This window comes from Camelus ferus, chromosome 4 (assembly GCF_009834535.1).
Source record: "Camelus ferus isolate YT-003-E chromosome 4, BCGSAC_Cfer_1.0, whole genome shotgun sequence".
Lineage (NCBI taxonomy): Eukaryota > Metazoa > Chordata > Mammalia > Artiodactyla > Camelidae > Camelus > Camelus ferus.
Window position 1 is genome coordinate 66,190,725 of NC_045699.1, and position 26,648 is coordinate 66,217,372.

Here is a 26,648-nt window from a genome sequence, read left to right on the forward strand (position 1 = left end):
TTAGACTATAAATTTTATTGCATTTTAGGTAACCTGGAAGTTCTTATCCTGAAGGGGAAAAGTTGGTTTTCAAAACTACCTGAACAGATGCTAAAGTGCTTTATTAATTGGCTGGCTTCACAAAGATTTCCTGGAATGACAAAAATTAATTATAATAGTAAAGGGATACCAATTATTTCACAAAATGGTAAATTCCAACATCATTTATGACCACAGTCATAAGAGACACTGGAACACTCGTCCTTATTAAGTGGACAGTTGCATATCAAGAACTGATCACCACAACCCTTTGGATAGTCAAATTACTTACACAAAGCCAAAACATGGTATCACAGACCTTTACAAAAAAGGACAATTTGTTTTTTTCTACACTTTAAAAAATCTGCTTCAGATTACAATTCACAAATACAAGAGTCTTGACTTAGCAACCTTTCCAGTTTCAGTTAAAAAAACGAACACTTTCTAAAAGTTAAGGTCAAGTGTTACAGCAAGAGAAGAATGATTCCTATTGAAAAGTACATATATTTTACTTAATGATACTCATGATAGATTGTAAACTGGGTTGATCACATTCTACTCAATTGGTATCAAATGAACACATCAGCATTACAAGTATTAAATGTTTTCCTGTTACTAGAGAGGATATAAACCAAAACATTAATATGGCAGTTATTTCTTTAGGCACAGTTTAGTGATTTTTTTTTTAAATAAACAGTACTGAATCTCAGTTGAAGTTTTAAACTTAATAACCAAAGGGTCAAGAACTCTGATTAGGAAAAAAGAAAAAGTAGTAACTTTAAGCTAACAATGTATGCTGTTTAAAATTTCTAACACTTTAACCTATCTGGGCTTTAAGATTACTTTATTAAAAAATACAAGGAATCTGCAAAAAGATCAATACAATTATCTTAACGTACAAAGTCATAAGCTGTAGCAGTTTTTAACTAAAATTTAAAAACACAACAAGAAGGGCAGCCCTTTAGACCAATTTATTTTATATCCATTTAAAATATCATCCAACAAAGGACAATGAAGTTTACAGCCGGGACAGGTATACAGAACTCGAGGCATTTGCAGTCCATCGTGCCCACTGAGTAACAACTTTGCTGCTGAAATTTCTTAAAACTTACCAAACTAAAACAAAAGGCTTAATAATACAAAAGGAGGAGTATTTCAGTGTAGCCTGTCTTGTCAATTGGCTTTTTAAAAAAAGGAAACACATCCTGTTTCCCTCAGACCAGTAAATAAGCAAGAGCCACATGCAGCAGTGTGAGTATTAAGACATTTCTCAAGTCTTCTCAAATGAGTCCAAGGTGGGGACGGGATGGGGGGAGAAAATTGATAGAAAAACATTGCTATAGACACCATAACAAACAATAAATTTAGATAATTTAAAATTAAAAAAAAAAAAGGCAAGAGGCAGCATTTCAGCAGCAAAGTGCTCAATAAAAAGTATATTGTAGAGGGTAATACACAAAAGTTGGGGTAAGAAGAGGGTAGGAAAATGGGTCAGCAGGATGGGCGAAGGCCTCAAAGGAAATACGGCGTCGTCGTTCTGGGCGGAATAACACGTTCTGAATCTGGAACTGCCCGGAATAACTTTGGTTCTCTTGTATTTACGTCTTTGAAGACCATTATTGAAGCAATATTTCCACAACGATAGCAGTAATTAGGAGCAGACCATACTGTTACCAGCTTCTCATCAAACATAAATTTATAGCCTTCATGCACTAGTTGGTGTGCTCTGCAGATGAGTTTTAAGTTGTTGATATGAACAAACTGCAATTTAGAAAGGTTTTGTTAAGTATCCAGCATTTTTTTTAAATCAACCTACGTAGATAAGAAAATCATTTAAATAAAGCATAAATCCTTTAACTACTAAAGTTCTCGTGATTATAGAACCCATTCTACAGCTGTCCCCACTAATTTCCATAGTTATAGGCAAATAGAGCCATTTTGTCCTGACTTACAGAAATAACAGTCACATAAGTAGTTAGAAGTTTCTGAAAGAAAAGCACTCTGTAAATACTATCAGATATGAAATAAAGTCTTTTCATGACTTAATAATAAATATATGACTATCAATATCTATCATTTATTGAGGGTTTAGTATAGTTCTTACAAAACATCTGAAAGATTTATTATCTTTCTCTTCCAACTTAAGGAAAGAGAGGCTTACGATAAATAACTACCTAAGTTATGTTGAACCTAGCTCTCTGACTCTTATGCTGGACTACCTCCCAGTGTAAGTTCACTGTGTATGTATATATATTTTTAACGGAAAATAGATGAACCTCAGAAAAATTGCCTATTCACTATACATACATACATCAAATCATTATGTTGTACACCTAAAACTAATACAATGTTATATGTCAATTATATCTCAATTGAAAACATATGTACTAAAATACATATTCTTATGTATATATAAAAGTTGCCTACCCTGCCCTTGCTATCTCATTACTTAATTGCAGTATTTGAAAGAAAAGGAACGTTTATTTTATACATACTACCAAGTGGATGCTAAAGGAGGTGATCTATCATGTGACCTCATTTAACTACTAAGGAAAGAGATACATGATAAATACACAAGAAATCTGATAGCCACAGCCACCAGTTCTTTATGAAGTCTATTAGCAACCAACAAACTACTTTTCCAAAAATGTTGGCTTTACCTCATTTGTGACCTTTGCGCCAAAAAGCCAACCTGCTCCTCGGGGACTGATTGCCCAAGTATCCACATCTTCAGGATCTGACCAAACCAGATCACAAAATGCTCCTTTATGAGGAATTTCCTGATTCCGTTCAATGGTTCGAATTTGATCCAGTGTTTTGATATCAGGAGATAAACCACCATGAACACACAAAATCTGCTCATCTATTAACTAACAAAAAAGGATAATAAAGAGGTGAATGTATATTAATAAACTTGGTCATATCTAAATTCATCAATGAACACTAATAATACAATTGAGACAGCAGATAAAAATATGCAAAGTGTAACTGGCAGGAAAATATCTGAGCTTTTTAAAAGACTTATATAAACTTACAGCTGCTACTGTGAGCATGTCGAAAACTTTGGTACAGTATCTCCAGGCGTTAGCATTCCCATACTTGGTTTGGCACTCATCTGTGACAGAAATAGAAGAGTTCTCATTAATGAAGTTCCGAATCTGCTGATAAAAATAAAGACTACATCTAATACTAGGACAACAGAAATTCAGCTTAAACTAGGATGGCAAGTCATATTTAGCCCTAGTAGGTCCTCCATGTAGAGACAGAGGAGACTAATGTCCACCTAGTCTAAGAATGTGGACCTGCTGTTCATTCCAGAAATGGCCCTAAGAAGCAGCTGAAATTACTGGTCAAAATGCTATGATCAAGAAGAGCTAAATATAAATCAATAAAAAAAGTTAAAAAAGAAGAGCTAAATATTAATTTCCCATAACCCAAAGAAAATGTTTTTGACTACTATGTTACTAATACTAGGCAATTCTATCAAAAAGTGCAATGTATTTAATGTCACTCATTACCTTATTTTAGCAGAATAACCAAACAAATCAGAGGACTCAACTACAGAAGCATAAACAATTCCCATGTCAACACTTCTCAGGCCTAGGTTGTCTCTTCTGAGATTTTCTGGAAGTTGTGAATATTTGAATTCCAGTAAGTACACCTGCAGTCATCACTAAGGACAGACTGCCAATCAATTCTTACATATTCCCAGCTGAACATTCTCCTGCTGTCTACAATAGTTAATAGGGTACACATCTCTTCTTTCAACTAATACCATGGAAGTTCTGCTCTTTAGCTTCTTTAGTTTTAAAAAAAATTGACATCACTATTGCCCTAAGTACAGCTGAAAATGATCTAGGATATAAAACTGTGGGGTATGGTCAATCCTCATGATTTTCTAATTTATACCTCTATGTGAAGCAGACAAATCTTGCCAACAGACAGTTCCAACACTGAGCTCAGTTTACCAGCAGGAATCTTGTATTTTTCACCTTCACACATAAGCAAAGCACTTGGTTTACAGTAACTGCTCAGCATACATTAATCAGTGTGAACTGAAGGCCCAATATAATTAACAGCTATACATGGACATTTTTACTACTTTAAAATCAATGTTAAGTTCCATGATGACTAAAATTATCTCTCTCCTGAGAAGCAGATGGGCTTCCTCTTATTAAACAAAATCATCAATGAGCACTAGAGCATAGCCTGTAAACAAAAAATTCAGCACTAGACGTTGTGCTGTTGTCATTTTCTTCAGTCAAGGTATCTTGATTAAAATGTTCTCCTCCCCCCGCCCTTTTTCCCCTTTTGCTCTACAATGATAATGCTAGTCAAATTCTGGAGTGTAATTATACGTATAACATGAACCTCTGAAAGCTGGAGCCAGTTGCTTTCACTGAGCTAATACCACATTACATATTATCCAATATATTGATTATTTTGCAAAAGAATCAAAAAAATTTATTCCAAATGGTACTTGGAGTTCTGTGAATGAAAATCAGAAGTAACTTGTAGAAAAGAGACAAATATTAGCCATCCAACTTTTCAATTACTATTAACAGTTATATAAACAATAAATCAGCAAAATTTCTCAATTTAGTAATTGATAATGGCTGACATGAGTAAGAGAGTTCAGCTTATCTTTACAGTGACAGAAGATAATTCAAAATACATAGTCTATAAAGGGTTATGAGATTAATATTTTCAAATCTCTCAGTATCTGCCTTAATTGTGCTTAAGGAAAACCCATATTAATAATCTCAACAGTTTTGCTATCTAAAGTCCTTGAAAGAACCTCCTAACCTTAGTTTTTAAAACTTTCAACCATATAAAACTTTTATAGAAGAGGTTACTCTGTTTTCAATGGCTGAGTTCTGTCTCTGACCCTGGAGGTCCTCGTATTCTCTGAGGCAAGCACACAGGATTATAGCACACCCACACAGTAAAATATAATGCAGTTATAAAAAAAAATCAAGGAAGTGAAAAAGCTGGTCACAATATTAAGTGAAAAAAGCAGGTATGATCCCATTTTAGCATGGTGTGCGTGTATACATACAGTATGTATACAAACACACACCCATGTACATATATATAGAATACATTCTCAAACTGAGTGTACAGAACATTCCCCTTCAACAGATTCTAAGGTCCCACCCCAAAAGGTCTGCAGTGGTGCCTGAAATCTACATTTTTAAAAAGCACTCCAGATAATACCAATAAGGTAAACTGAGAACTAAACTTTGAGGCATTGGTCTAGAAAGATGTACACCAAAAAGTTAAGAATGGCTCTCTCCAACTACTAGGTACAAAATAAATAAAACTACAAGGATATATCGTACAACACAGGGAATATACTTAATATTTTATAGTAACTTTCAAAGTAGTATAAGGTATAAAAAATTGAATCACTATAGCATACATCTGAAGTTAATATAATATTGTAAATCAACTATACTTCAATTAAAAACAAGAATATTTCTCTACACAGTAAGATACTTTTCAATCAATTAGGGGAGGAGAGGAAGTTAAAGGTGAGAAAGCGGGAAAAGATTATCTGTATTTTCTAATTTTCCTATAAAAAGAACATGTATGACTTGTTTGGCTTTTTTCCCCAAACAATATTCAGAATGAGAGAAACAGAAGGTCTTACCATAAAATCCATACACCTGTGTTATCTGTCTACTCTCATGATTTCCTCGCAAAAGTGTGATACGATCAGGCCATTTAGCCTTTAGTGCAAGAAGGTAAGTGAAGGTCTCCAAACTATAGTAACCTCTGTCTACAAAGTCACCCTGTAAAGTAAGAGTTTACAGTTACAAGCAATACAATAGTAACAATACTTTTTAAATATTATACCAAAGTGCACGAACTCAGAGACACAGCCTAAAATAACAAAAATCAAAGTTACACACTGAATTATTTGGAAACTGGGTTTTAACAAAAAGGTGAAATGGAAAAATAAACTGTCCCTACTAAATGTTTGTGCTAGTCTTATGCTACAGGAGGCCTACAGCAACCTGCTGTGCAATTCTTTTTCCCTACAAGACCACCATTTTTTCAATTCTCTATTATCTACACTAATAAATGTTTCTAAAAGATCACGTGTGAATTAAAATTTTTTTAATGAATTTCAAAAATCTTTTTAACTGAATCAGAAGATCTGCCAACCTGAAGAGAAGTTTTTTTTTGTAAAAGCAAATACCATAATTATAACAGTGTTCTACATTCACCTTTGTATTTAACAACTGCATATAATAACATGCTATTTATACTTCCCATTAATGTTTTACTTGGGCCAATATTAGACCAATAGGAAAACAGCTAAAATAACAGGAAAGTAACCCAGAAATTTTCAGAAGAAAGGAAAATAATAGAAGAATTCAGAAAAAGTTCAATAGTAACATTATATTCCAAAAGGAAAGTAAGCAAAAATCTACCTTAATAGCAAATGTGTAGTATACATGTATATTCATTGATCCACAGATTAGAAAACAGATGATAATGAATGCTCAACAAACTGATAAAATAACAGTAAACTGAAGATTTATGCCTTAAACCCATGGTCCTGAGCTATTTTCCTGCCTAACCATTACTGAGGACTACAATCCAGCCTTATATATAGCAGTTTGCTAAAGCAATTATTCTCAACTAGAGGACACGGCAAAAGGTAGAAAAGTACAGAATTACTTTTTCATAAATTTAAATAGTGACTGTCACATGGCAATGAAATTATATAATTTGCACATAATAACTCAGATCCCTCCCATTTAAAATTTGGTATCACTGGTGTTTACATACCATAAATATGTAGTTTGTGTCAGGAACCTGACCTCCAGTTCTGAATAGTTCACAAAGGTCATAAAACTATAAAAGAAAGGCAATATATGCTCATTACAAATTCCTGTGAAGGAGTAAAATATTAAAACTGAGACCAAACTGTGTAAAGAAGCAGTTAATTAGGGGATTTCAAATATTTACATTTATAAAAAGGAATAAAGTGAAAGCAAAACTGCCAAGCACACACAAGCTCCCAAGCCTTACCACTCCCCCCCAAAAAAAGCACTGAAATGAGGCTCACAGTTACCATTATTGCCATGCCTAGCTGATTAATGTTATAAGCATTCCCTTCTCAAATTTCTTTCATACATCTCCTCATCTACCACATGAGAACTTAAAATCATTTATCAGTTACCAAACTTGTCAATAAGCTTACCCAATCACCTCACCCCATATTCAGCATCTATTTTAATGAGACAAAAGATAAGGAAACAAGTGGATAAGAATTTCTTCCAAAGAATGACTTTACACGATAGTGTCCTGAAGACATCAGCCTACCCTCTTAAACTCTACTTTTGCAGATGTGTACCCTTAGGCTCATCTTCTCAATAATCAGTAAAAAAGAACAGTGTATTTCATCATATACTATTTGACCAAAAACTAACAAAATGTGCATTTGGTAACTTCAGTCAACTAGATTATCCTAGTCCTAATTCCTAAAGAAAACTTCAGTTTTTCTGAAAAGGATTTTGGATTAAAGGAATTGACTGTAATATAGTATATACAGTAGTTACCAACTGTAACTAATAATTTCCTTCACATGTATCTTTTACACTTGAAAATAAATGTACTACTTAAACTTGTAATACTTAAAACAGTACAGGAATCATAATCATAGTGAACAAAACTGAAATTTAAATGTTAACTACTGAAATAAACAAAGTACTACCCTTTCCAACAATGTTTCATAAATCTGGAGTTGTTACTTGCTTAGATTAAAAAAAACTTCAGGAAGTTTAAAATAAAACTTTCTTATCTTCTTAAAATTAACAAGTAAACAAATGAAACAAATTCCATTTCAGTCAAGTAGTAGACTATTATTTATTCAAAATATTTGCTGTCCATTTCTGCTAAGTGGAGTTCCTCCCTTTGAAGGAATATACTTCACACTTCTCACCCCACAGATGTGTATGTGATGTGTATTTGTATCATATATCATATATATATATGAACACAATCACACATAGTATGAGCAGTAAAAAAAGAAATACATGTATATACACACACTCACACACACACACATACTCTCAGTGTGTATACTCTCGTCTAGTAATTCCACTTCTGTGACTATACCCTAAACGCAAAAAAAAAGTGTATGTATCTAAAGAAAATGTGTCACAGCATCATTTACAATAACAGAAGAAACAACCTTCATGACTAACATAAGGGAATATTTTAATAAAGTATGATCTACCAACTCAAGGACGTGGAACTTATGTGGTCATAAATAATGATTATAATGGAAACTGTGTAGCAAAGTGGGAAAATGATTAGGGAAAAGACTGGAACACAAAACCATACCTATAACTATACAATTTACTATGTAAAACTTGAGTATGCATACACACAAAGTCAGAAAGGAATCATTAAAAAGTTTTATAAAACAGTTGTTTTTTATAAAAGTGTAGTAAAAGAGTCCTTAAACTTTTCTACTGATGTTTACAGATATACACTTTCTTGAATAAAAACTTTGTAAGTTTCCACTTAACCTATATATATTTGGATGATCAAAAATTCTGCTTCAGGGACCCACAGTTCCTACACCATATTGGAATTTTTTCCCGAAATTCTTGAATATAATAAACATTTACTGAGAACATGTGCAGAAAATTAACCTTGTCATAAATCACTGGGAAGCCCATCTCATCATTTTACAAATAATTTCTACCATCTATGTTTTTCACGTCATAGATACACCGTAAATGTTCTCATTTTAAAACAGAATCAATCCTGAGAAGCAGATTTTATTTCATCATTAGAAGCAAGGGAACAACTAGCCAATTCAGTTTTTAAACTTCTGGGTTTCAGGACCCATTTATAGTCTTAAAAATTACATGTTCCTGAAAAGCTTTGTTTAAATGTTAAATCAATCAGTATTTACCATATTAGAAATTGAAAACAATCATTTTAATGTTTAAATTTATTTTTAAAATCAGTAACTCACTAAGTAGTAATATACACATTTTTGATGAAAAATAAATCGTTTTCCAAAACAAAACAAAACAAATTTGAGAAGAGTGGCACTGCTTTACATTTTTGCAAATCTCTTTAATGTCTGGCTAAAAAGAGCACATGGATTCTCACAACCTGTCTTTGCATCTAATCTGTTGAGATATGCTGATTAAAGCATATGAAGAAAGCCCAGCTTCACACAGATGTGTTACAAAAGGGAGGAGTATTTTAATAACCTTTAGAGGTTTATGGTGCATATTTTTCTTTTAATACATCAAAACCTGACAACTCTTCTCTTTTCAAACTCTGTTAGATAAGTTAGTCTAATACTTTGAGTGGATAAACACACTGGTCATTTGGAAAATGGAAATAACATTTCATCATACATCATCAAAAAACATATTAATACCATCACTTGTCTCATCAGAAAAGTCTTTGAAGTATCAGTAGCTGACAGCCTCATGGTGGTGAACTCAGATTTTCTAAAATTCCAGTATTTCACTTGAAAACTCAAATTTTGTCACTGGCAACGAACACCATCAACTGTTTTCCTTGAAGTGACTGGCTCACTTCCCTCACGTTTGCAAAAAATGTTTGCCAAAAACCTATAGTTTGTCATTAATTCTCTAAAGTAAAAATAGCATCCCATTAAAAAAGAGGCTATTTCAGCTGGTGATGCAAAGAGTTACACAAATATTTTTCTTTGAGCAAAGCATCCTTTCCTTAGTATACAGTAGGTATGCTTTATGCCTACTTCCTCTTTCATGACAGGGACAATTCAAAAGATGTATCTACTCAAGGGCTGAGAGTTAACATTACTGCTTCATCAAGGACATTTTTAAGTGGTACTGGCATTTTATTTTACTGTACATGTATGCAGTGTGAAGAACACAATGACAACCAGCATGGGCTGGTGACACTCCCTTAAATTGATACTGAGATGCCAGCAATTTTGATTCTGTGCCACCTTAAAGGCCCTCAAGGGTCCACAGGCCGTATTTAAAGAACTGAAGAGCTAGCTGAAGTAGCTTCTTAAACAGCTAGTGTGTAGCCAAAACAGGACTTAAACCAAGCTGAAGTCTACAGCCTCCTCACTAGAATATAATGTTTCAATGCTTCTCAGCAGTATATGCTTGCCAACATTTTATAATGAGTTTATTTATACTCATAACCCAATCCTGCCGTTCCAGAACTGGCCCAAGGGGAAGACAACTGTACAAGTCCCTAAAGACACATCTTACATTTGACTTAGTCTGCAGACATTTAGGAACTCCTCAAGTCTCATGCTTTCAATGAGCAATTGATTTAAAGGATCAAGCACAAGTCAATTTGGTGATAATCTTAAAATAACATGGGCTACCAGGCACCCAAATGAGTTTCAAATCTCAGCTCTGTTCATTAGCAGCTATACGTATTTGGGCTAATTTCTCAATCTTTCAGTCTCAGTTTCCTTTACAAAATGATCCAGTGTCATAGGACTCTTGAAAAAAATCTGACATGGAATAGGTGAAAAAGCACTTTGTTAACCTCAAAACACAAGATAAATGAAAGCAAAACTGAATATTTGACTGAAGACATATAATATAAAAGAGCAATTTTATTAATTAATTTTCGTAATTCGAAGTTGTCTACCTTCCTGACCTTTGATCATGACTAATTCACATACTGAAGAGTCCTTGGTAACACAGGTAAACCCTTCAACTTTAATATTACAATCAAGAGAAAATATTACTTGTTTTATTCCAGCTTTTAGAAATGTGTTAAGGCATTGCTTGTATTAATATTCTTTATGTTAGCAAAATACAAATGTTTATTATCCTTTTGGAAAGAAGTTACAGGGAAATTAAGAAATACACTCAAGTCTACTCTAGAGAACTAGAACTTGAACAGATCAAAGATGACATAATGGGGCCTCTACTCAGAAGTTGATAACATTCAGATATCAGATTTATTATAACATCAACCATCCATAGAACAGATTGAAAAACCAAAAAGAGTCCTCTGAGTTGTCAAAACAGGACTTTACTCATAGAGCAGCCTCCAATCACAACCCATCTACATACGTTTCTGCTCCTTTAGGCAGTCATATTTAAGGTAGTCATATTTTTCAAGTCCTGCTGGCATTCATAAATACTATACTGTCCACGATATATTATATGCCTTATAGCCCCAATTCCACTGCATGCATACAGCAGGCTGTTAAGTGTTCTGTTCAGCTTTCATTTCCCAGTAAAACAGAAAAAACTACAAATACACAGGTTTTCAACTAGGCTAAACACTGACAGTAAAAGTCTAGAGATGAGGGGTACTCCTCCTGTCACTGCTCTGAAACTCTCAAAAACAAACAAAAACCCGGAAGATGAAAAACTGAACTGTCTTTCTCATCTCATTCTAGCAGAGACTTGCTGTGAAATCATGCACCAACAATGCTATCTCTCTGAACTCCTATTTCCATTTCTACTAAGGAAATGAAAAATTTTCAATAAAATATGATATAAGTGAACAGAATGAATAGAGAAGAAATGAACAGAATGAACAGACAATTAGTGCCTAAACTAAAGCCTTTCCTATCAATTATAGTAACTAAGAGCAGTCCACATGTGTTTTATATCTCCCCTGTCCACAGAGCAATAATGCTTCACTCTATTCATTTTGTAGGCGTAATTTCAACAAACTCCATGAATAATCTGACCACTGCTTTTTATTCACTGTAACAATGACCAGTAATCATTAGTGTCACACAGACTGAGGTACCCTAGCTAACCACTAGCTTTTTTTTTTTTTTTAATATTTTGCAGCACAAGTGGACTAAGGACAGTACAACAGCTAAAAATCTGCTCATGAAATTTTACCTGTCCATGTATGTCTCCACACACTGTTACTGGTGTTGATACTGGTTGGACATTTGACTCTTCCAGGAGGAGGTCACAAACATAGTCACATAGCCGCTGTAAAAAGAGAAAATAAAATGCAACCTTTTACCACAATATTAAAATTAAGGATCGAATGCAAAAAAGACAAGAACTAACATATTGTGTCATAGGAAAGGAAACTACCCGTTGGTGATTCTGGGATTTGATTTCTGTGAGGATTCACCCTCTTCTCCCAATGCCTATTCCACAATGCAAACTCCCTGACCACACAGATAGTAGGTTCTAGAAGACAAACAGCTTTGCAAGGAACTGTAAAATGATGCTTTTCACCAAAAAATGTAAGAGTAAATAACTTTAACAGGAAAAGTTTTTTACTGCTAATCTTTAAAGTAAATTGCAAACCATGCACATACCAAACACGACCCAGCAATTACACTCTTGGCAATGAAAGTCGACGATCACATAAAAATCTGTACACAAATGTTCATAGAAACCTAATTCATAATAGCCAAAAACTGGAAATAAATCAGATGTCTTTCAAAAGTGAATAGTTAAGCAAATCGTAGTACATTCACACCATGGAATACTATTCAGCATTAAAAAGAAACAAACTATTGACACATGACAATCTGGATAAATTTCAAGGGATTTATGAGTGGGAGGGAAAAAAAAAAAATCCCAACAGGTTACATACTGCATGATTCCATTTATATAACATTCTTGAAATAACAAAACTTATAGAAATGGAGACCAGATTGGTGATTGCCAGGGGTTTAGGAGTTAGGGGCAGCAGGAAGGAAGAGAGTGTATATAAAAAGGACAACATGTGGAATCCTTGTGATGTGTCCTGAATGTGATGTTGGATACATGAGACTACAGATATAATAAAAGTGCATAAGCCTAAATACACACACCCAAATGAATACAAGTAAAACTGGGGAAATATGAACAAGATTGTGTGGTGTATCAATGTCAATATCCTGGTTGTGGTATTCGTACTATAGTTCTACAAGATGTTACTACTAGGGAAAACCGAGTAAAGGATACATGGGACCTCTTGACATTATTTCTTATAACTGCATACAAATCTACAATTATCTCAAAATAAAAATGTTACCTAAAATTCATTAACTACAAAATGTAAATCTAAAATTGAGGAGTCACTCTACCTTTTAAAAAGAACTCTAAATGTTTGCACTTTAAAAGTATTTATCCTCTGAAAGCACTAAAATCAAAGGATTTCTCACAACACCGCTCTAGAGAAGGAAGTGCATAGTCGGCTATGTGTAAAGAACAGGAGGGGAAACTTCCTTCCATGTGAGACCAGTTTATATTAGTCAGAGGCCCTACTAGATTTTATGAAGGTCTGCCAAGAAAGGAAAAATTAAACTACTCAAGCACAACAAAATTATTTTACACATCAATTAAGGAATCTAAATGCAACAATTCACTTAAATATGAGACACATTTTAACAGTTATAGCAACACTGTACACAGAGGCAAGCACAGAAGAGAACCAAAATGGGAGGAAGGAAGACGAAGAAAAAGGCCCCCCAAAAGAAAATGAGGGGAAATTGAGCTGTTTAGAAATTTTCAAATTAAAGTGGTTTACTCTTATTCCTAGGATAAGTTCCCAATCTTCAAGTAGCACCTCAATGGCAAGATCTTCGTTTTGGCCTGGAATCCTTCTGGCCCTGAGTAGCGAGCTCCTCCTTGTGCTGGATTCCCACAACACTCAGATGCTTCAAAAAACAATTCTTAGTCCATCCATTATTCATAATAGGAATAGATACTGGAGAGTGAAACAAAGTTTCTGAACTTAGAGCCTTAACTTTATAATGAAAGATGGTCACCAAGGTTCCTTCAGTTCCCATAAGCATTTGTTAAACAAACACTTCAGCTTTTTCCTCCCTACGTAGGGAAAAGCCCAGTTCTTCCTTACTGTGTGTTTCTCTCCTATGTATCTTCTTTACTACTCACACAGAACATTCAAATTTCTGACACTCCTGGTCACCAAATCTGTGGAGGTTTTCTCCCTCTACAACATTCAATTCTCTGCAATACCAGCTGAGTATCCTACAATTTAACTCAATTCTGACACTATCTACTAGAGATAGTAGAGCAGAGATCAAATATCAACTCTACTTCTTACTACCTACTACTTAGCTTACTGTCAGTTACTTAGCTGTGTAACCCTGAGCAAGTTATTTGATCTCTCTGTGCGTTTCCACATCCACAAAATAGAGATACCAACCTGGAGATATTCTAAGGATTAAATAAGACGGTGCATGCAAAGAGCTATGGAGTTTTATACACAAACACAGGCATATGCACATACACACACAGTCACACAATCTACTACATATAAATGTACAATGAATTATAAAACATGAGCTAGAATGATGTATATCAAATCCAAAATAGCAGTTGCTAGAGATGTCAAACAAAAGGAATTCCACTTTTGTCTTTAAGACAAACAACCCAATTTGTAAAATGAGCAAAGGACTTGAATAAATATATTTCCAAAGAAGAAATACAAATGGCCAATACCCACATGAAAAGATGCTCAGTATCATTAGTCATTAGGAAAATAAATGCAAATCAAAATCACAACGGGATACTATTTCACACATACTAGGATGACTAAAATTATTTAAAGATGGAAAACAAGTGTTGGCAAAGATATGGAGAAACTGGCACCTTCACATATTTCTGGTAGGAGTATAAATGGTGCACCCAGAATGGAAAGGAGTTTGGCAGTTCCTCAAACACTAAACACAGAATTACCATATGACCCATCATTTCCACTTCTGGGTATATACTCCAAAGAATTGAAAGCAGAAAGCAGATACTTGTACACCAATGTTCACTGCAGCATTATTCACAATAGACAAAAGATGGAAACAACTCAAGGGTCCATCAACAGATGAACAGATAAACAAAATGTGGTATATATCTGTACAATGAAACATTACTCAGCCACAGAAAGGAATGAACTACAGATACATGTTACAACATACATGACTCTTGAAAACATCATGCTAAGTGAAATAAGCCAACTGGCCACCTAATATATGATTCAATTTATCTGAAATGTCTAGGATGGGCAAATCCATAGAGATAAAAAATAGATTAAGTGGTTGCTTAGGGCTGGGGTTTGGTGGAGGGGGAAATGGGGAGCTACTGCTACTGTGTATCGTTTCTCTTTGGAATAATAATAATGTTCTAAAGTTGGTTATAGTAATGGTTGCACAACTCTGTAAACATATTAAAATGTACTGGGGAAAAACCACTGAATTATACACTTTAAAAATGAACTTTATGGGGGGAGGGTATAGCTCAGTGGTAGAGTGCGTGTCTAGCATGTACGAAGTCCTGGGTCCAATCCCCAGCACCTCTGCTAAAAAAAAAAGTAAACCTAATTAACTCTCCTACAAAATAAAAATTTTAAAAATAATAAAAATTATCTTTAAAAAAGAACTTTATGATAATGTGACCTATATCTTAATAAAATTGTTATTTTTAATTAATAATATGTATTACCTGTTAAAAAATGATTACCACCTTGACCAGAACCACTCAAATCTATTCCTTGTGGATAGAGATGGCTGTGCTTCCAATCAATTTCAAAAGCTCACTATTGTACAGCATCCTATTTCTATTATAATCCATTAGACCTGTGCCATAATTTCTTATTATCTGTATAGCAATTAGCTCCCAAAGTTTATAATCTACTACTTTTTTTTAAACTCTAACTCATTTTCATCTAGCTTAAGGGTAGTTCCAAAAAATAAATATGCCATGATTGCCCTGTATTTTTTTATAGTCTTTCATTATCGCCCCCCTTCTCATCATTATACTTTTAAATGTGCTTTCTAAAACTATACAATTTTTTTAGAGCGTCCTAGCATTTTTTTATTGTGCTAAATAGACAAAACATAAAACGTATCATTTTAACCATCTTTAGATGAACATATGTTGAATTTCATAGTGGCATTAAGTACATTCACATTGTTGTACTACCATAGCCATCTATCTCCAGAACTTTTTTCTAAATTCAATTTTAAAAACTATACAAGATTTTAAATAAAATAATACAGTGATGTTTTAAAATACCTATCTCAGGATCTTACCCATCTTTTTTAGGTAAAATGTGTTGCCCAATTAATATTTGCAATTTTTTTCAGGTACGTTCACCAAATCCCTCAAAGAGAATTCCACCAAGGTATTTGTAGAAGTGCTTTGCTGCAATTTGTACAAGAGAGTGCAGAGTTTTCTGTTTCTTGCCAAGAAGTCTGCGTGTTCTCAGGCAGTTGTCCCACCCACACTCTCTTTCAGATTTCACATCTTTTAAGAACAGTGTTAACTTCCATCAGTGAAGGTCAGAGCCCATACCGAACACATCTTCTGATCTCTCCATTTGTCCACCGTTACTTGTAAATTTGGTGGCTCCACTGTGCACATCACTTTAAAAATCCTTAAGATGTTACCCAAACAAACAAACCTATTATAAACTCCATGTGAATTAAGCCAAACTATACCCTAGAGGGGCCTGTCCACACCCAGCCTTATACTGCCCTCCTTTCCCAATTGCTTTTTTCCCAAATTGCACTTTAATACTGTGCCATCATGTTCAAAAATCAACTGCATTTCTTTACACTAACGATGAATCAACAGAAAAAGAAAGTAAAGAATCAATCCCCTTTAAAATAGTACCCAAAGTAATAAAATACCTAGGAATAAATCTAACCAAGGAGGTGAAAGAATTATACATGGAAAACTATAAAACACTGATTAAGGAAATTAAAGAAGACTTTAAAAAGTGGAAAGATATCCCATGCTCCTGGATTGGAAGAATCAATATTGTTAAAATGGTCATACTGCCCTAGGCAATCTACAGATTTAATGCAATCCCTATCAAATTACCCAGGATATATTTCACAGAACTAGAACAAATCATAATAAAATTTATATGGAACCAAAAAAGACCTAGAACTGCCAAAACATTACTGAAGAAAAACAAAGAGGCTGGAGGAATAACTCTCCCACACTTCAGACAACACTATAGAGCTACAGTAATCAAAAGAACATGGTATAGGTACAAAAACAGACATATGGACTGATGGAACAGAATAGAGGGCCCAGAAATGAACGCACAAACTTTTGGTCAACTAATCTTTGACAAAGGTGGCAAGAATATGCAATAGAATAAAGACAGTCTCTTCAGCAAATGGTGTTGGGAAAACCAGACAACAGCATGTAAAGCAGTGAAGCTAGAACACTCCCTTACACCATACACAAAAATAAACTCAAAATGGATCAAAGACTTAAACATAAGACAAGATACAATAAACCTCCTAGAAGAAAATATAGGCAAAACATTATCTGACATACCTCTCAAAAATGTTCTCCTAGGGCAGTCTACCCAAGCAATAGAAATAAAAGCAAGAATATACAAATGGGACCTAATTAAACTTACAAGCTTCTGCACAGCAAAGGAAACCATAAATAAAACAAAACGACAACCTACAGAATGGGAGAAAATTTTTGCACATGAAACTGACAAAGGCTTGATCTCCAGAATATATAAGCAGCTCATACGACTTAATAAGAAAAAAACAAACAACCCAATCCAAAAATGGGCAGAAGACCTAAACAAGCAATTCTCCAAGGAAGAAATACAAATGCTCAATAGGCACATGAAAAAATGCTCAATATCACTAATTATCAGAGAAATGCAAATCAAAACTATAATGAGGTATCACCTCACACCAGTTAGAATGGCCATCATTCAAAAGTCCACAAATGACAAATGCTGGAGAGGCTGTGGAGAAAAGGGAACCCTCCTACACTGTTGGCGAGAATGCAGTTTGGTGCAGCCAGTTGTGGAAAACAGTATGGAGATTCCTCAAAAGGGGGACTAGGAATAGACTTACCATAGGACCCAGTCATCCCGCTCCTGGGCATATATCCAGAAGGAACCCTACTTCAAAAAGACACCTGCACCCCAATGTTCATAGCAGCACTATTACAATAGCCAAGACATGGAAACAGCCTAAATGTCCATCAACAGATGACTGGATAAAGAAGATGTGGTATATTTATACAATGGAATACTATTCAGCCATAAAAACCAACAACATAACGCCATTTGCAGCAACATGGATGTTCCTGGAGAATGTCATTCTAAGTGAAGTTAGAAGAGAAAGAAAAATACCATATGAGATTGCTCATATGTAGAATCTGAAAAAAAAAAAAAAAGAACATAAATACAAAACAGAAACAGACTCATAGACACAGAATACAAACTTGTGGTTGCTGGGGGCGGGGGGAAGGGACAGACTGGGAGTTTAAAATTTGTAGATACTGACAGGCATATGTAGAATAGATAAACAAGATTATACTGTATAGCACAGGGAAATATATACAAGATCTTGTGGTAGTTCACAGCAAAAACAAAATGTGACAATGAACATATGTATGTTCATGTATAACTGAAAAATTCTGCTCTACACTGGAATTTGACACAACATTGTAAAATGACTATAACTCAATTAAAAAATGTTAAAATAAAAAAAAAAGAATAAGGCTAAAAAAAAAAAAATACTGTGCCATCAACCCACAGTAAAGGACATTAAAGGAAACAGTCCTCTACAGAGCTTGTTTTGTGTGGACTATAGAAACAAGGGACATGAGATGCTGTGATTAAATAGTTGCCTTCAAGGAGGACCAGAGGAGAAATGTCTGTCTCTCTGCTTCTTCTATCAGGGATAGGTGTGATCTTCCTGAGAAGCTTGTTTTTATCACCTTACAACTCTGTAAATTTTTTAATTGATCAGATTCCATCTTTCTATAAGCTCCTAAGTAGCTTGAGGCCTAATTTTAAAGAAGTAACCTGCTTACAGATGAATGGATAAAAAGGATGTAATACACACACACAATGAAATACTATTCAGACATAAAAAAGAACAAAATTTTGCCATTTGCAGCAACATGGATGGATTTGGAGGGCATTATGCTAAGTGAAAATAAGTCGGACAGAAAAAGACAAATACAGTATGGTATCACTTACATGTGAAATCTAAAAAATACAACAAACTAGTGAATATAACAAAAAAGAAGCAGATTCACAGATATAGAGAACAAACTAGTGGTTACCAGCGGGTGGGGGAGGAGCAACACAGGAGTGGGGGAGTGGGAGGTACAAACTACTGGGTGTAAGACAGGCTCGAGGCTGTACTGTACAGCATGGGGAATACAGCCAATATTTCGTAGTAATTATAAATGAAAAGTAACTTTAAAATTGTATTAATTTTTTAATTAAAAAAGAAGTAATTTGGTCATCATAGCTTTTATTTTATTTACTATTCTTACTTTTCCTATTGGCTCCATCTTGGTTTCCTATATTTATTTTCTCATCTCATTTTTCTTACTTATTCTGAATGTAATTTATCTTGCTATACTGACTGCTCTATATCCTTTTTAGAACAAAGTCAGTTATCATTTAACATTTTGAAACTAATCATAGCACAGATTCCATGGCTCCCATTCTGAATATGCCAGAATTTGCACTCATATACAACTGGCTCTCATAGCCCATAATACCTCCTGAACTGCAAGTCACCTCTGGTGACTGGCCCATATCCCCAGTGCTGCCTAATTTCAGTTTGCACTTCATGCCAAAAAGTAGACATAAATAAATTTCTTTAAATACACTAGAAATGAGCAGTACAGGAAAATTAATCTGATTAAAACAGTTCCAAGACAAAGAAGAAAAGCCTCCACTTACACATGCTCTTCTAACGTTAGTTTAGTAGCTTCTTTCTGCAATATGCTTTTCTAGGAAACAAGGATACATTCAACATTGCGACCCAATTTATTAGAAAACTAACCAGATGTCTTTTAATAGCGTTTGTTAATCCCATAGATGAAGTTGGTTTTTGCATATCAGTGAGTTGAAGTGGAATTTTCTATTCTTTAGTATATGTAAAACAGTTTTAAGCTTTGTGTTGATAATGAGTAAAATGTTGCTTGTTATGAAATTTTATCTTGATATGAACTTGAAATTGGATACTGGAATGATTTGGAAGATAAATCAGTCGAATTTTTTTAGACCTTTAGACCTGTGGACAATACAAAAATAAACCAAAGAATATCACTGTGAAACCCTGCCAATCTCAAAAGCCAACAAGCATCTAGGGAACACATGGAAACTACTTAGGCAGCATCTTCAACCAGAGGCCAGGCACACTAACTCGAATAAAGTAACAGCTGCCTCCTATAACTGCCACTTCTGCTGTCCCAACTGAGGATTCAGAGCACTAAGCCTCTGAGCCAAAGCCATTGCCTCTCATCTCTCCAGTTCAGCAGTAGCTGACAAGTTCACATCAAGCATACACAAAAATAAGAAGTCCATGAAATCTCAGTACAAACTCTACATACATCAGCCAACTACACACACAGGGACCTCACGGAGCCCAGCCTTGCCATGGGAGAGGCTCCTCCAAAGCCCTTCACAGCTCTGTTTCACTGCTTGGTTTGTAGGAAGCATGGTTTCTCTTACTGCTCCAAAACAGTCACTAAGGTAAGATTCTCAACCTTATTCCAAATTTAGGGCAAACTACACCCATATCTCCCCATGGTGCCCTTGAACCCTTGAACAAGTAGAGGTTCGTGGCCCCCATTCTTAGGAGACCCTCCGTCCCTTCTCTACCTTTTCCTCAAGATACCTGTTTACAGATCCATCCTACTCTCTGCTCCTGTCTCCCTGTTCCTTTTTGTCCCTCAAATACACTGGGTTTTAAATTTTTGTAATTCTTTGTTTAGCTGATCTTGCTATCTAAAATATACTATTTCCTTTATTTACTTTTAAATTCTGGTATTTAAAAATCCCTTATCTTAAGAAATAAAAATCTATCTAAAATTACATTTTACACAGCTTTTGTATAGAGTCTCTACTGTAATACAAACCATTGGGAATGGAGAGTGAGAATCTAAAATGATAATGATATTCATCCTTACAATCCAGAAGGAAATATCTATATCTTCAGTCTAAACCAGAGTTTCTCAACCACGGCCCTGCTGGTAATACTTTGCTGTGGGGAGCTGCTGTCCTAGGATGATTAGCAACATCTGGCCTCTACACCCACTAGATAGCCACAGCAACCCTATCAGTGAAAAATCTAAAAATGTTTCCAGACATTGCCAAACACCTTCTTGGGGTGCAAAATCACCCCCAGTTGAGAACCACTGGTCTAGACCTTTCTCTTGAATTTAATACTATTAGAATAGTGTCTGGAGCACATTTGGCAATCAATAAATATTTGTTACCTAACGGATCTGTTTATCCACAGTTGTCTAAACATCTCTCCTTCAATGGCTTGACTTGGCAGCATCTCAAGTTCAGTATGGCCCAAACCAAACTCCCTTGCATTCCTTAATCTAGCTATAGTATTTACTAAGTAATCCATGCGAGAAACTAAGAGATCACAATGAACTCTTCTCTTTCCCTTATAACCTAGTCATAACCTGTCAACAAATCCTATTATACCTTCTTCATTTCCTGTTAAACACCACAACCACATGGCTTACTTCAAAAGCTCTCATGTCACCTGGTCCATTGCCTCTATGACATTTTTGTCCCATTCCAATCCATGTTGCTGGAATAATATTTCTAAAACATACTGTCACTGTCCCCCTTAAAAGCCTCCCAAGGACTCTCTATGGTAGTGTTTCCCAAACTCCATTCAGATGTCATCTTCATGATTTTGTCATGTTCCTACTACATACAACAGTGTATCCTTCTAATAATTTTCTTTGAATCTACTTTTCTTTTTAGTTAGCCACATTTTAAAAAATATCACAAAGTCATAGTGTTATTTATTTGTTTTTCCCTAAAATAGAAAAAGTGTTTATCCATGAACTACCTAAAAGGTAAAAATCCAAGTTCATTGGTCTAGTCTTCCATGACTTGGCCTCTGCCTGTCTTCCCTGCAGCCACACCAAACTACTTCAAATTCCCTGACCAGCCATGTTCTTTCAGACTAAGTTATACCACTGCACATGGTATTTCTTCTGCTTCATGTTCTTTCCTTCCCATTTTGTCTACCTGAACAAACTGCTCATCCTCTCATAGCTCCTCCTCTGTGAAAATATCTGTGGCTCCAGAGTTAGATGCTGCTTCTTCTATGTTCCCCAAAATTCTGGACAGCCCTCTATTTTAGCACCTACCACACCAGGCAGTGATAATTTACTACCTCTCTATCCCCCTTACTATTTTGAGAGTCCCTCAAAGATAGAAGTATTGAAGTCTATCCACAGTACCCACAGGGAACAGTGGACAGGAGACATTTAAAGAAATGTTTGTTGTAAAGCAGTACAGTTTGATTCGACAAACCTTAACTGACTGACTATCATACACATGGCAGTGCTCTAAGACTGTGGACAATACAAAAATAAACTACATACGATTCTGGCACTGCAAGCTTACAGTCCAATGGTAGAGACAGACACATTTACTATCATACAAAACAGAACAATACAGGGGTAGTAGGTAGTAAAATGGAACAAAAAGTGCTAATGGGCAAAAGGTCAGAAAAGAAAGAATGGGAATTTTTAATAGCAAATAAATTCAGGTATGTACTCTGCTGAGTCACTGAGGCAAAAATCACTTAAACCTTATCAAGTCCTGGCTCTGGTATCTGTTCTGCCTATCACAATGACAGAAGGGACATGAAGGTGTTCTGAAAACTATAAATAGCTATGTAAATTCTAACTGTTACTAATAATTCTGACTGGAATCCAGGAGCCCTGCATGGAGAAAGTGACATATGAGCTACAGCTAAAAAGGGGCGTGGAGGGTATCGTATAGTGGAAGCATAAGTGGTCGTTATGGACGTGAACCCTAGAGCCAGACTGCCTAGGTTTGAATCTCAGCTCCTCCACTTCCTTACTAGCTGTATGACGTTGGAAAGTTACTTAATCTATCTGTGTTTCAGCTACCTGCCTATAAAATGGGGCAAGTATTAGTACCCAGCTCACAGAGTATCAAGTGATTTAATATTCTTGCTATATAAGCATTAAATAAGTAGGTGAAAGAAACAGACTAAGCAGAAGCAAAGATGCAGGGATGTATAAGACACATTGTTCCAAGAGAGCAATCCAATCTGTGCTCAGAATGGAAGGTTTAAAAAAAAGTGATGAAATGGAAGACATACTTAGAAAAGCATACTATTTTTCTCATCCTAAAAAGGCTATTAACTGTATCAGAAAGAGCTCTGCACAAAGAGGCTTTCCAACTTAATTCACTGATTAGCTGGACATCCTCAGGCAGATCATAAACTCTATGTAGCTCAGTTCCCCTCAGTAAAGTGAGAAGGACACAGAACTAGATAAACTGCATCTTGCTCAGCTCTGAAATTCTAAGGAAGGGGCTGACGCGTCATTAGAAGTGTGCACTGTCCCATAGGAAACCTACATCCACATATAGCTACTAAGCACCTGAAAAGAGCCAACGGCGCTTCACTAAATCTCAGAAAAAAGCAAAGGAGAATCCTTTGAAGCTTTATGGAGACATTTCAGAGATACAACTTTACAGAGCAGGTAGCCTTATACAGAAAACTCAAGAGATGGCTCAGACTAAACAAAAAAGTGAGTTCCAAAAAGATTACATTAACTATTAATTCATAAAAGTAGTTGTTTTTCTTTATGTTGCGTCTCGGAGATAGACACTAGTATTCTCCCAACCTCTACCAAGGAAATTTCCTCCTGTTCTTCAGTTAAAAAAAAACTGAACACTAACTCAGTGTGCAATTTCTTTATTTACATGGCACCTTTAATTTAGAACTACTGGAGAGATCAGACAATCCCCAAGTGATAGAACCCTTCCCTTGCCAAAATACTTAAGTGTAAGTATTCCGTAAACATGTCTTTTATTATTCATTCTACCACTTAGCCAGATATGGAATCTGTATTTTCTATGATTCTCTCTGAAATCTTTATTGTCAATGAGAATCACATGAGCTCTTTTTTTTCTTAATTATGGTTTGGTTATGCTTTGGTCCACTCATTTTCACACATTTCATCCTTATTTCTTTAAGCCAGTTATGTAGATTTGATCCAGAACTAGTGATTTGACCACTTTCAATTTAGATATAGAAAAATAATGATTAGATCCAGAACATACTATGCATTTATTATTTTATTTAGTACCTCCAACTTCCAATCAATCTAAAACACAAGTGAATTTCTATTTTTCTACCAGAAGAAAATCTTTTCCATAATGATATCTTTCCTTCCTTTGATATTACTTTATTTTGGCTTTAAAGCCTCAGAAAAAGTGCTCCTGCAATACTTTCCTGGCCTGCCTAATTTTAGTTTGCACTTCGTGCCAAAACGTAGACACAAATAAATTTCTTTAAATACACTAGAAATGAGCAGTACAGGAAAATTAATCTGATAAAAAGTTCCAAGACAGAGAAGAAAAGCCTCCACTTACACAGATTAAATTCAAATTTCTTTTTCTTCTAGTAGTTGCGCAGAAAATTTTAAGTTTATTAAAAAACAGATACACACTAAGTGCAGTCCAATTGTGTTGCAAAGGGAAATGAAATAATTTAATATCTATAGTCTCTTAAATTGGGAAGGAAACACAACGTTTATCAAACTAAGAGGTCTAAAAAAAATTCGACTGATTTATCTTCCAAATCATCCCAATATCCAATTCAAGTTCATATCATGATAAAATTTCATAACAAGCAACATTTTACTCATTATCAACACAAAGCTTAAAACTGTTTTACATATACTAAAGAATAGAAAATTCCACTTCAACTCACTGATATGCAAAAACCAACTTCACCTATGGGATTAACAAACGTTATTAAAAGACATCTGGTTAGTTTTCTAATAAATTGGGTCGCAATGTTGGTTGTATCCTTGTTTCCTAGAAAAGCATATTGCAGAAGGAAGCTACAAAACTAACGTTAGAAGAGCATGAAAGCTACATTTCTACTAATACTGGCTTTGTCCCCGTTTTAATTAAATTAACCTGTTAATAGGAGGAAAGTGGACAAGAATGATTCCTCTATCAAATAGCATGTATAATTAACATAAAAGTACAAATAATTTATATTCACAACAACTCCTGTGGCCTTAAACATAATGCACATTAGTTGACCGATGTTAAGTATCAACTCCCTGTACCAAGAGATGGCGAAACAAGAAACCAGTAATATCTTCCCCTAGAGAAAAAAGTCACGGACAAAGATAAATTGCTTTAAATCTACAGCTTAAAGAATAAAAAGAACTCAAAACTATCGTTTACCCACTTACAACACAGCAAATCAAAGTTAACTGAACAAATAAAACAAGCACTAGCACTAACCGCCTAGACTCTGCTAGACACCTAAGCACTCACTGGTTTTGACAAGCGCATTGAAACACTTGTCAAAAGAGCAGTATCTCCAAGACTTACATTCCTTCATCCTCACATTGATTCCTTTATCCAAACATACGTTTACTGTTACTAGGACTCTGCAGTACAAGGAACAACTCATCTCCTTTGAAAAACCAAGAGAGTGAAATCTTGAGCTAAGAAGGGAACTGGGGGGAACAACCTAAAAGGCAGAAAAATATTTGTATTTATTGAGAGCCTACTACTTTATCCACTTAAATTAGTTCAACGCACTCGAAAATGGGTTCTTATTGGAATTAGCAGAAGGAAACTAACACTCCTAAACAAGCACCTGGGAGAAGTGATCGGGAAGAGGGACGACTTGACATTCTCTCACATCCCCATCAAACCGCTCGAGCTCCTCGTCTGCCCTCTTCCCATTCCAATTTCTCAGGAGCCTAATCACACGGGGCTCCGTTCCGGGAGCGGGCGGCATCTCCTGTCAGACGCCGGCCACCCCGCGCGCCCCTGTCACCACCTTGGCGGGGGTCGGGGGGGAACGACGACCCCAGGCCTCTGCCCGCGGGGGCTCGGCTCGGACTCCGGGAAACCGAGGGTCGGAGTGAAGGAAGTGGAGCCTTGTAAGCAAAGCTGTTACAGCTCGGAGCCCTGGGGCAGCTCCAAGTCCAGGAGGGGCAACCCTGGGGGCAGAGGCCGCGACACCCCTCGGAATCCCCGCCCAGGGAACCGGGACAGCACTCGGGGAACTCGGGCTCCCCCTGCTCCCCGCGTAACGCCAAGTCCGACCGGTCGCTTCGCACCGCGCTAGGCCCTCCACCGTGACGGGACGGGATATCCGCGGGGGTCCCGCGGAGTGAGGAAGGGCGGGCCGGCGGGCGCCCCACTGCCGGAAGGGGCGAACCCCGAAAGTAGCGCTCCCGCCAGGCCGGGCTCACCTTCAGGTCGTTCTCCGGCAAGTACTTGCATAGCCGGGCTATCTCCACATACTTGTCCAAGTCTAGGGGCGCCATTTTAGAAATAACAAGCCCCGGCAACAGCGGCGGCGGCGGCTGTACTAGCAGCGGCAGCGGCGGAGGCCGAAGCCGGAACCCTTCCTACGTCACGTCCGGCCCGTGAGAGGCGTCTGCGCAGCGGCGTAAAGCTTGACCCGATTTTCCCCGCTGCCTCGGCACGCCCTGCGCCCTCTCCCGCTGAACCCAGACTGCAGGCCCCTAGAGGCCCCCTGGGTCCAGGGGAGGAAACCTGCTGAGACCCGTAGTTTTTCTGCCGCAGGGAGTGCTGGGATTTGTAGTTTTCCGCCGTGGCCAAACACTCCTCTTTTTCCCTCCTTC

The 26,648-nt window shown here is 36.2% G+C and overlaps 1 protein-coding gene across 1 annotated transcript; it reads right to left on the reverse strand.

The window, feature by feature from the left end:
• On the reverse strand, nucleotides 1–26,501 carry PPP6C (protein phosphatase 6 catalytic subunit). Its single transcript, XM_032478431.1, has 7 exons — nucleotides 26,253–26,501; nucleotides 11,883–11,978; nucleotides 6,820–6,885; nucleotides 5,672–5,813; nucleotides 3,054–3,133; nucleotides 2,679–2,888; nucleotides 1–1,779 (listed from the first exon to the last, which is right to left on the reverse strand). The coding sequence occupies exons 1-7, from the start codon at nucleotides 26,325–26,327 to the stop codon at nucleotides 1,531–1,533; spliced, it is 918 nt and encodes a 305-aa protein (XP_032334322.1). The 5' UTR covers nucleotides 26,328–26,501; the 3' UTR covers nucleotides 1–1,530.
• Between the last annotated feature and the right edge of the window lie 147 nt (nucleotides 26,502–26,648).

Bases quoted from the DNA above. Each gene is read 5' to 3' on its own strand.
- PPP6C (XM_032478431.1), bottom strand. From the start codon at position 26,327: ATGGCGCCCCTAGACTTGGACAAGTATGTGGAGATAGCCCGGCTATGC. The intron at 6,886-11,882 runs GTAAAATTTCAT...TTTCTTTTATAG, and splicing joins GTGGAGACATACATGGACAG to TTTTATGACCTTTGTGAACT. The intron at 3,134-5,671 runs GTAAGACCTTCT...TTTCTGTCACAG, and splicing joins ACAGGTGTATGGATTTTATG to ATGAGTGCCAAACCAAGTAT.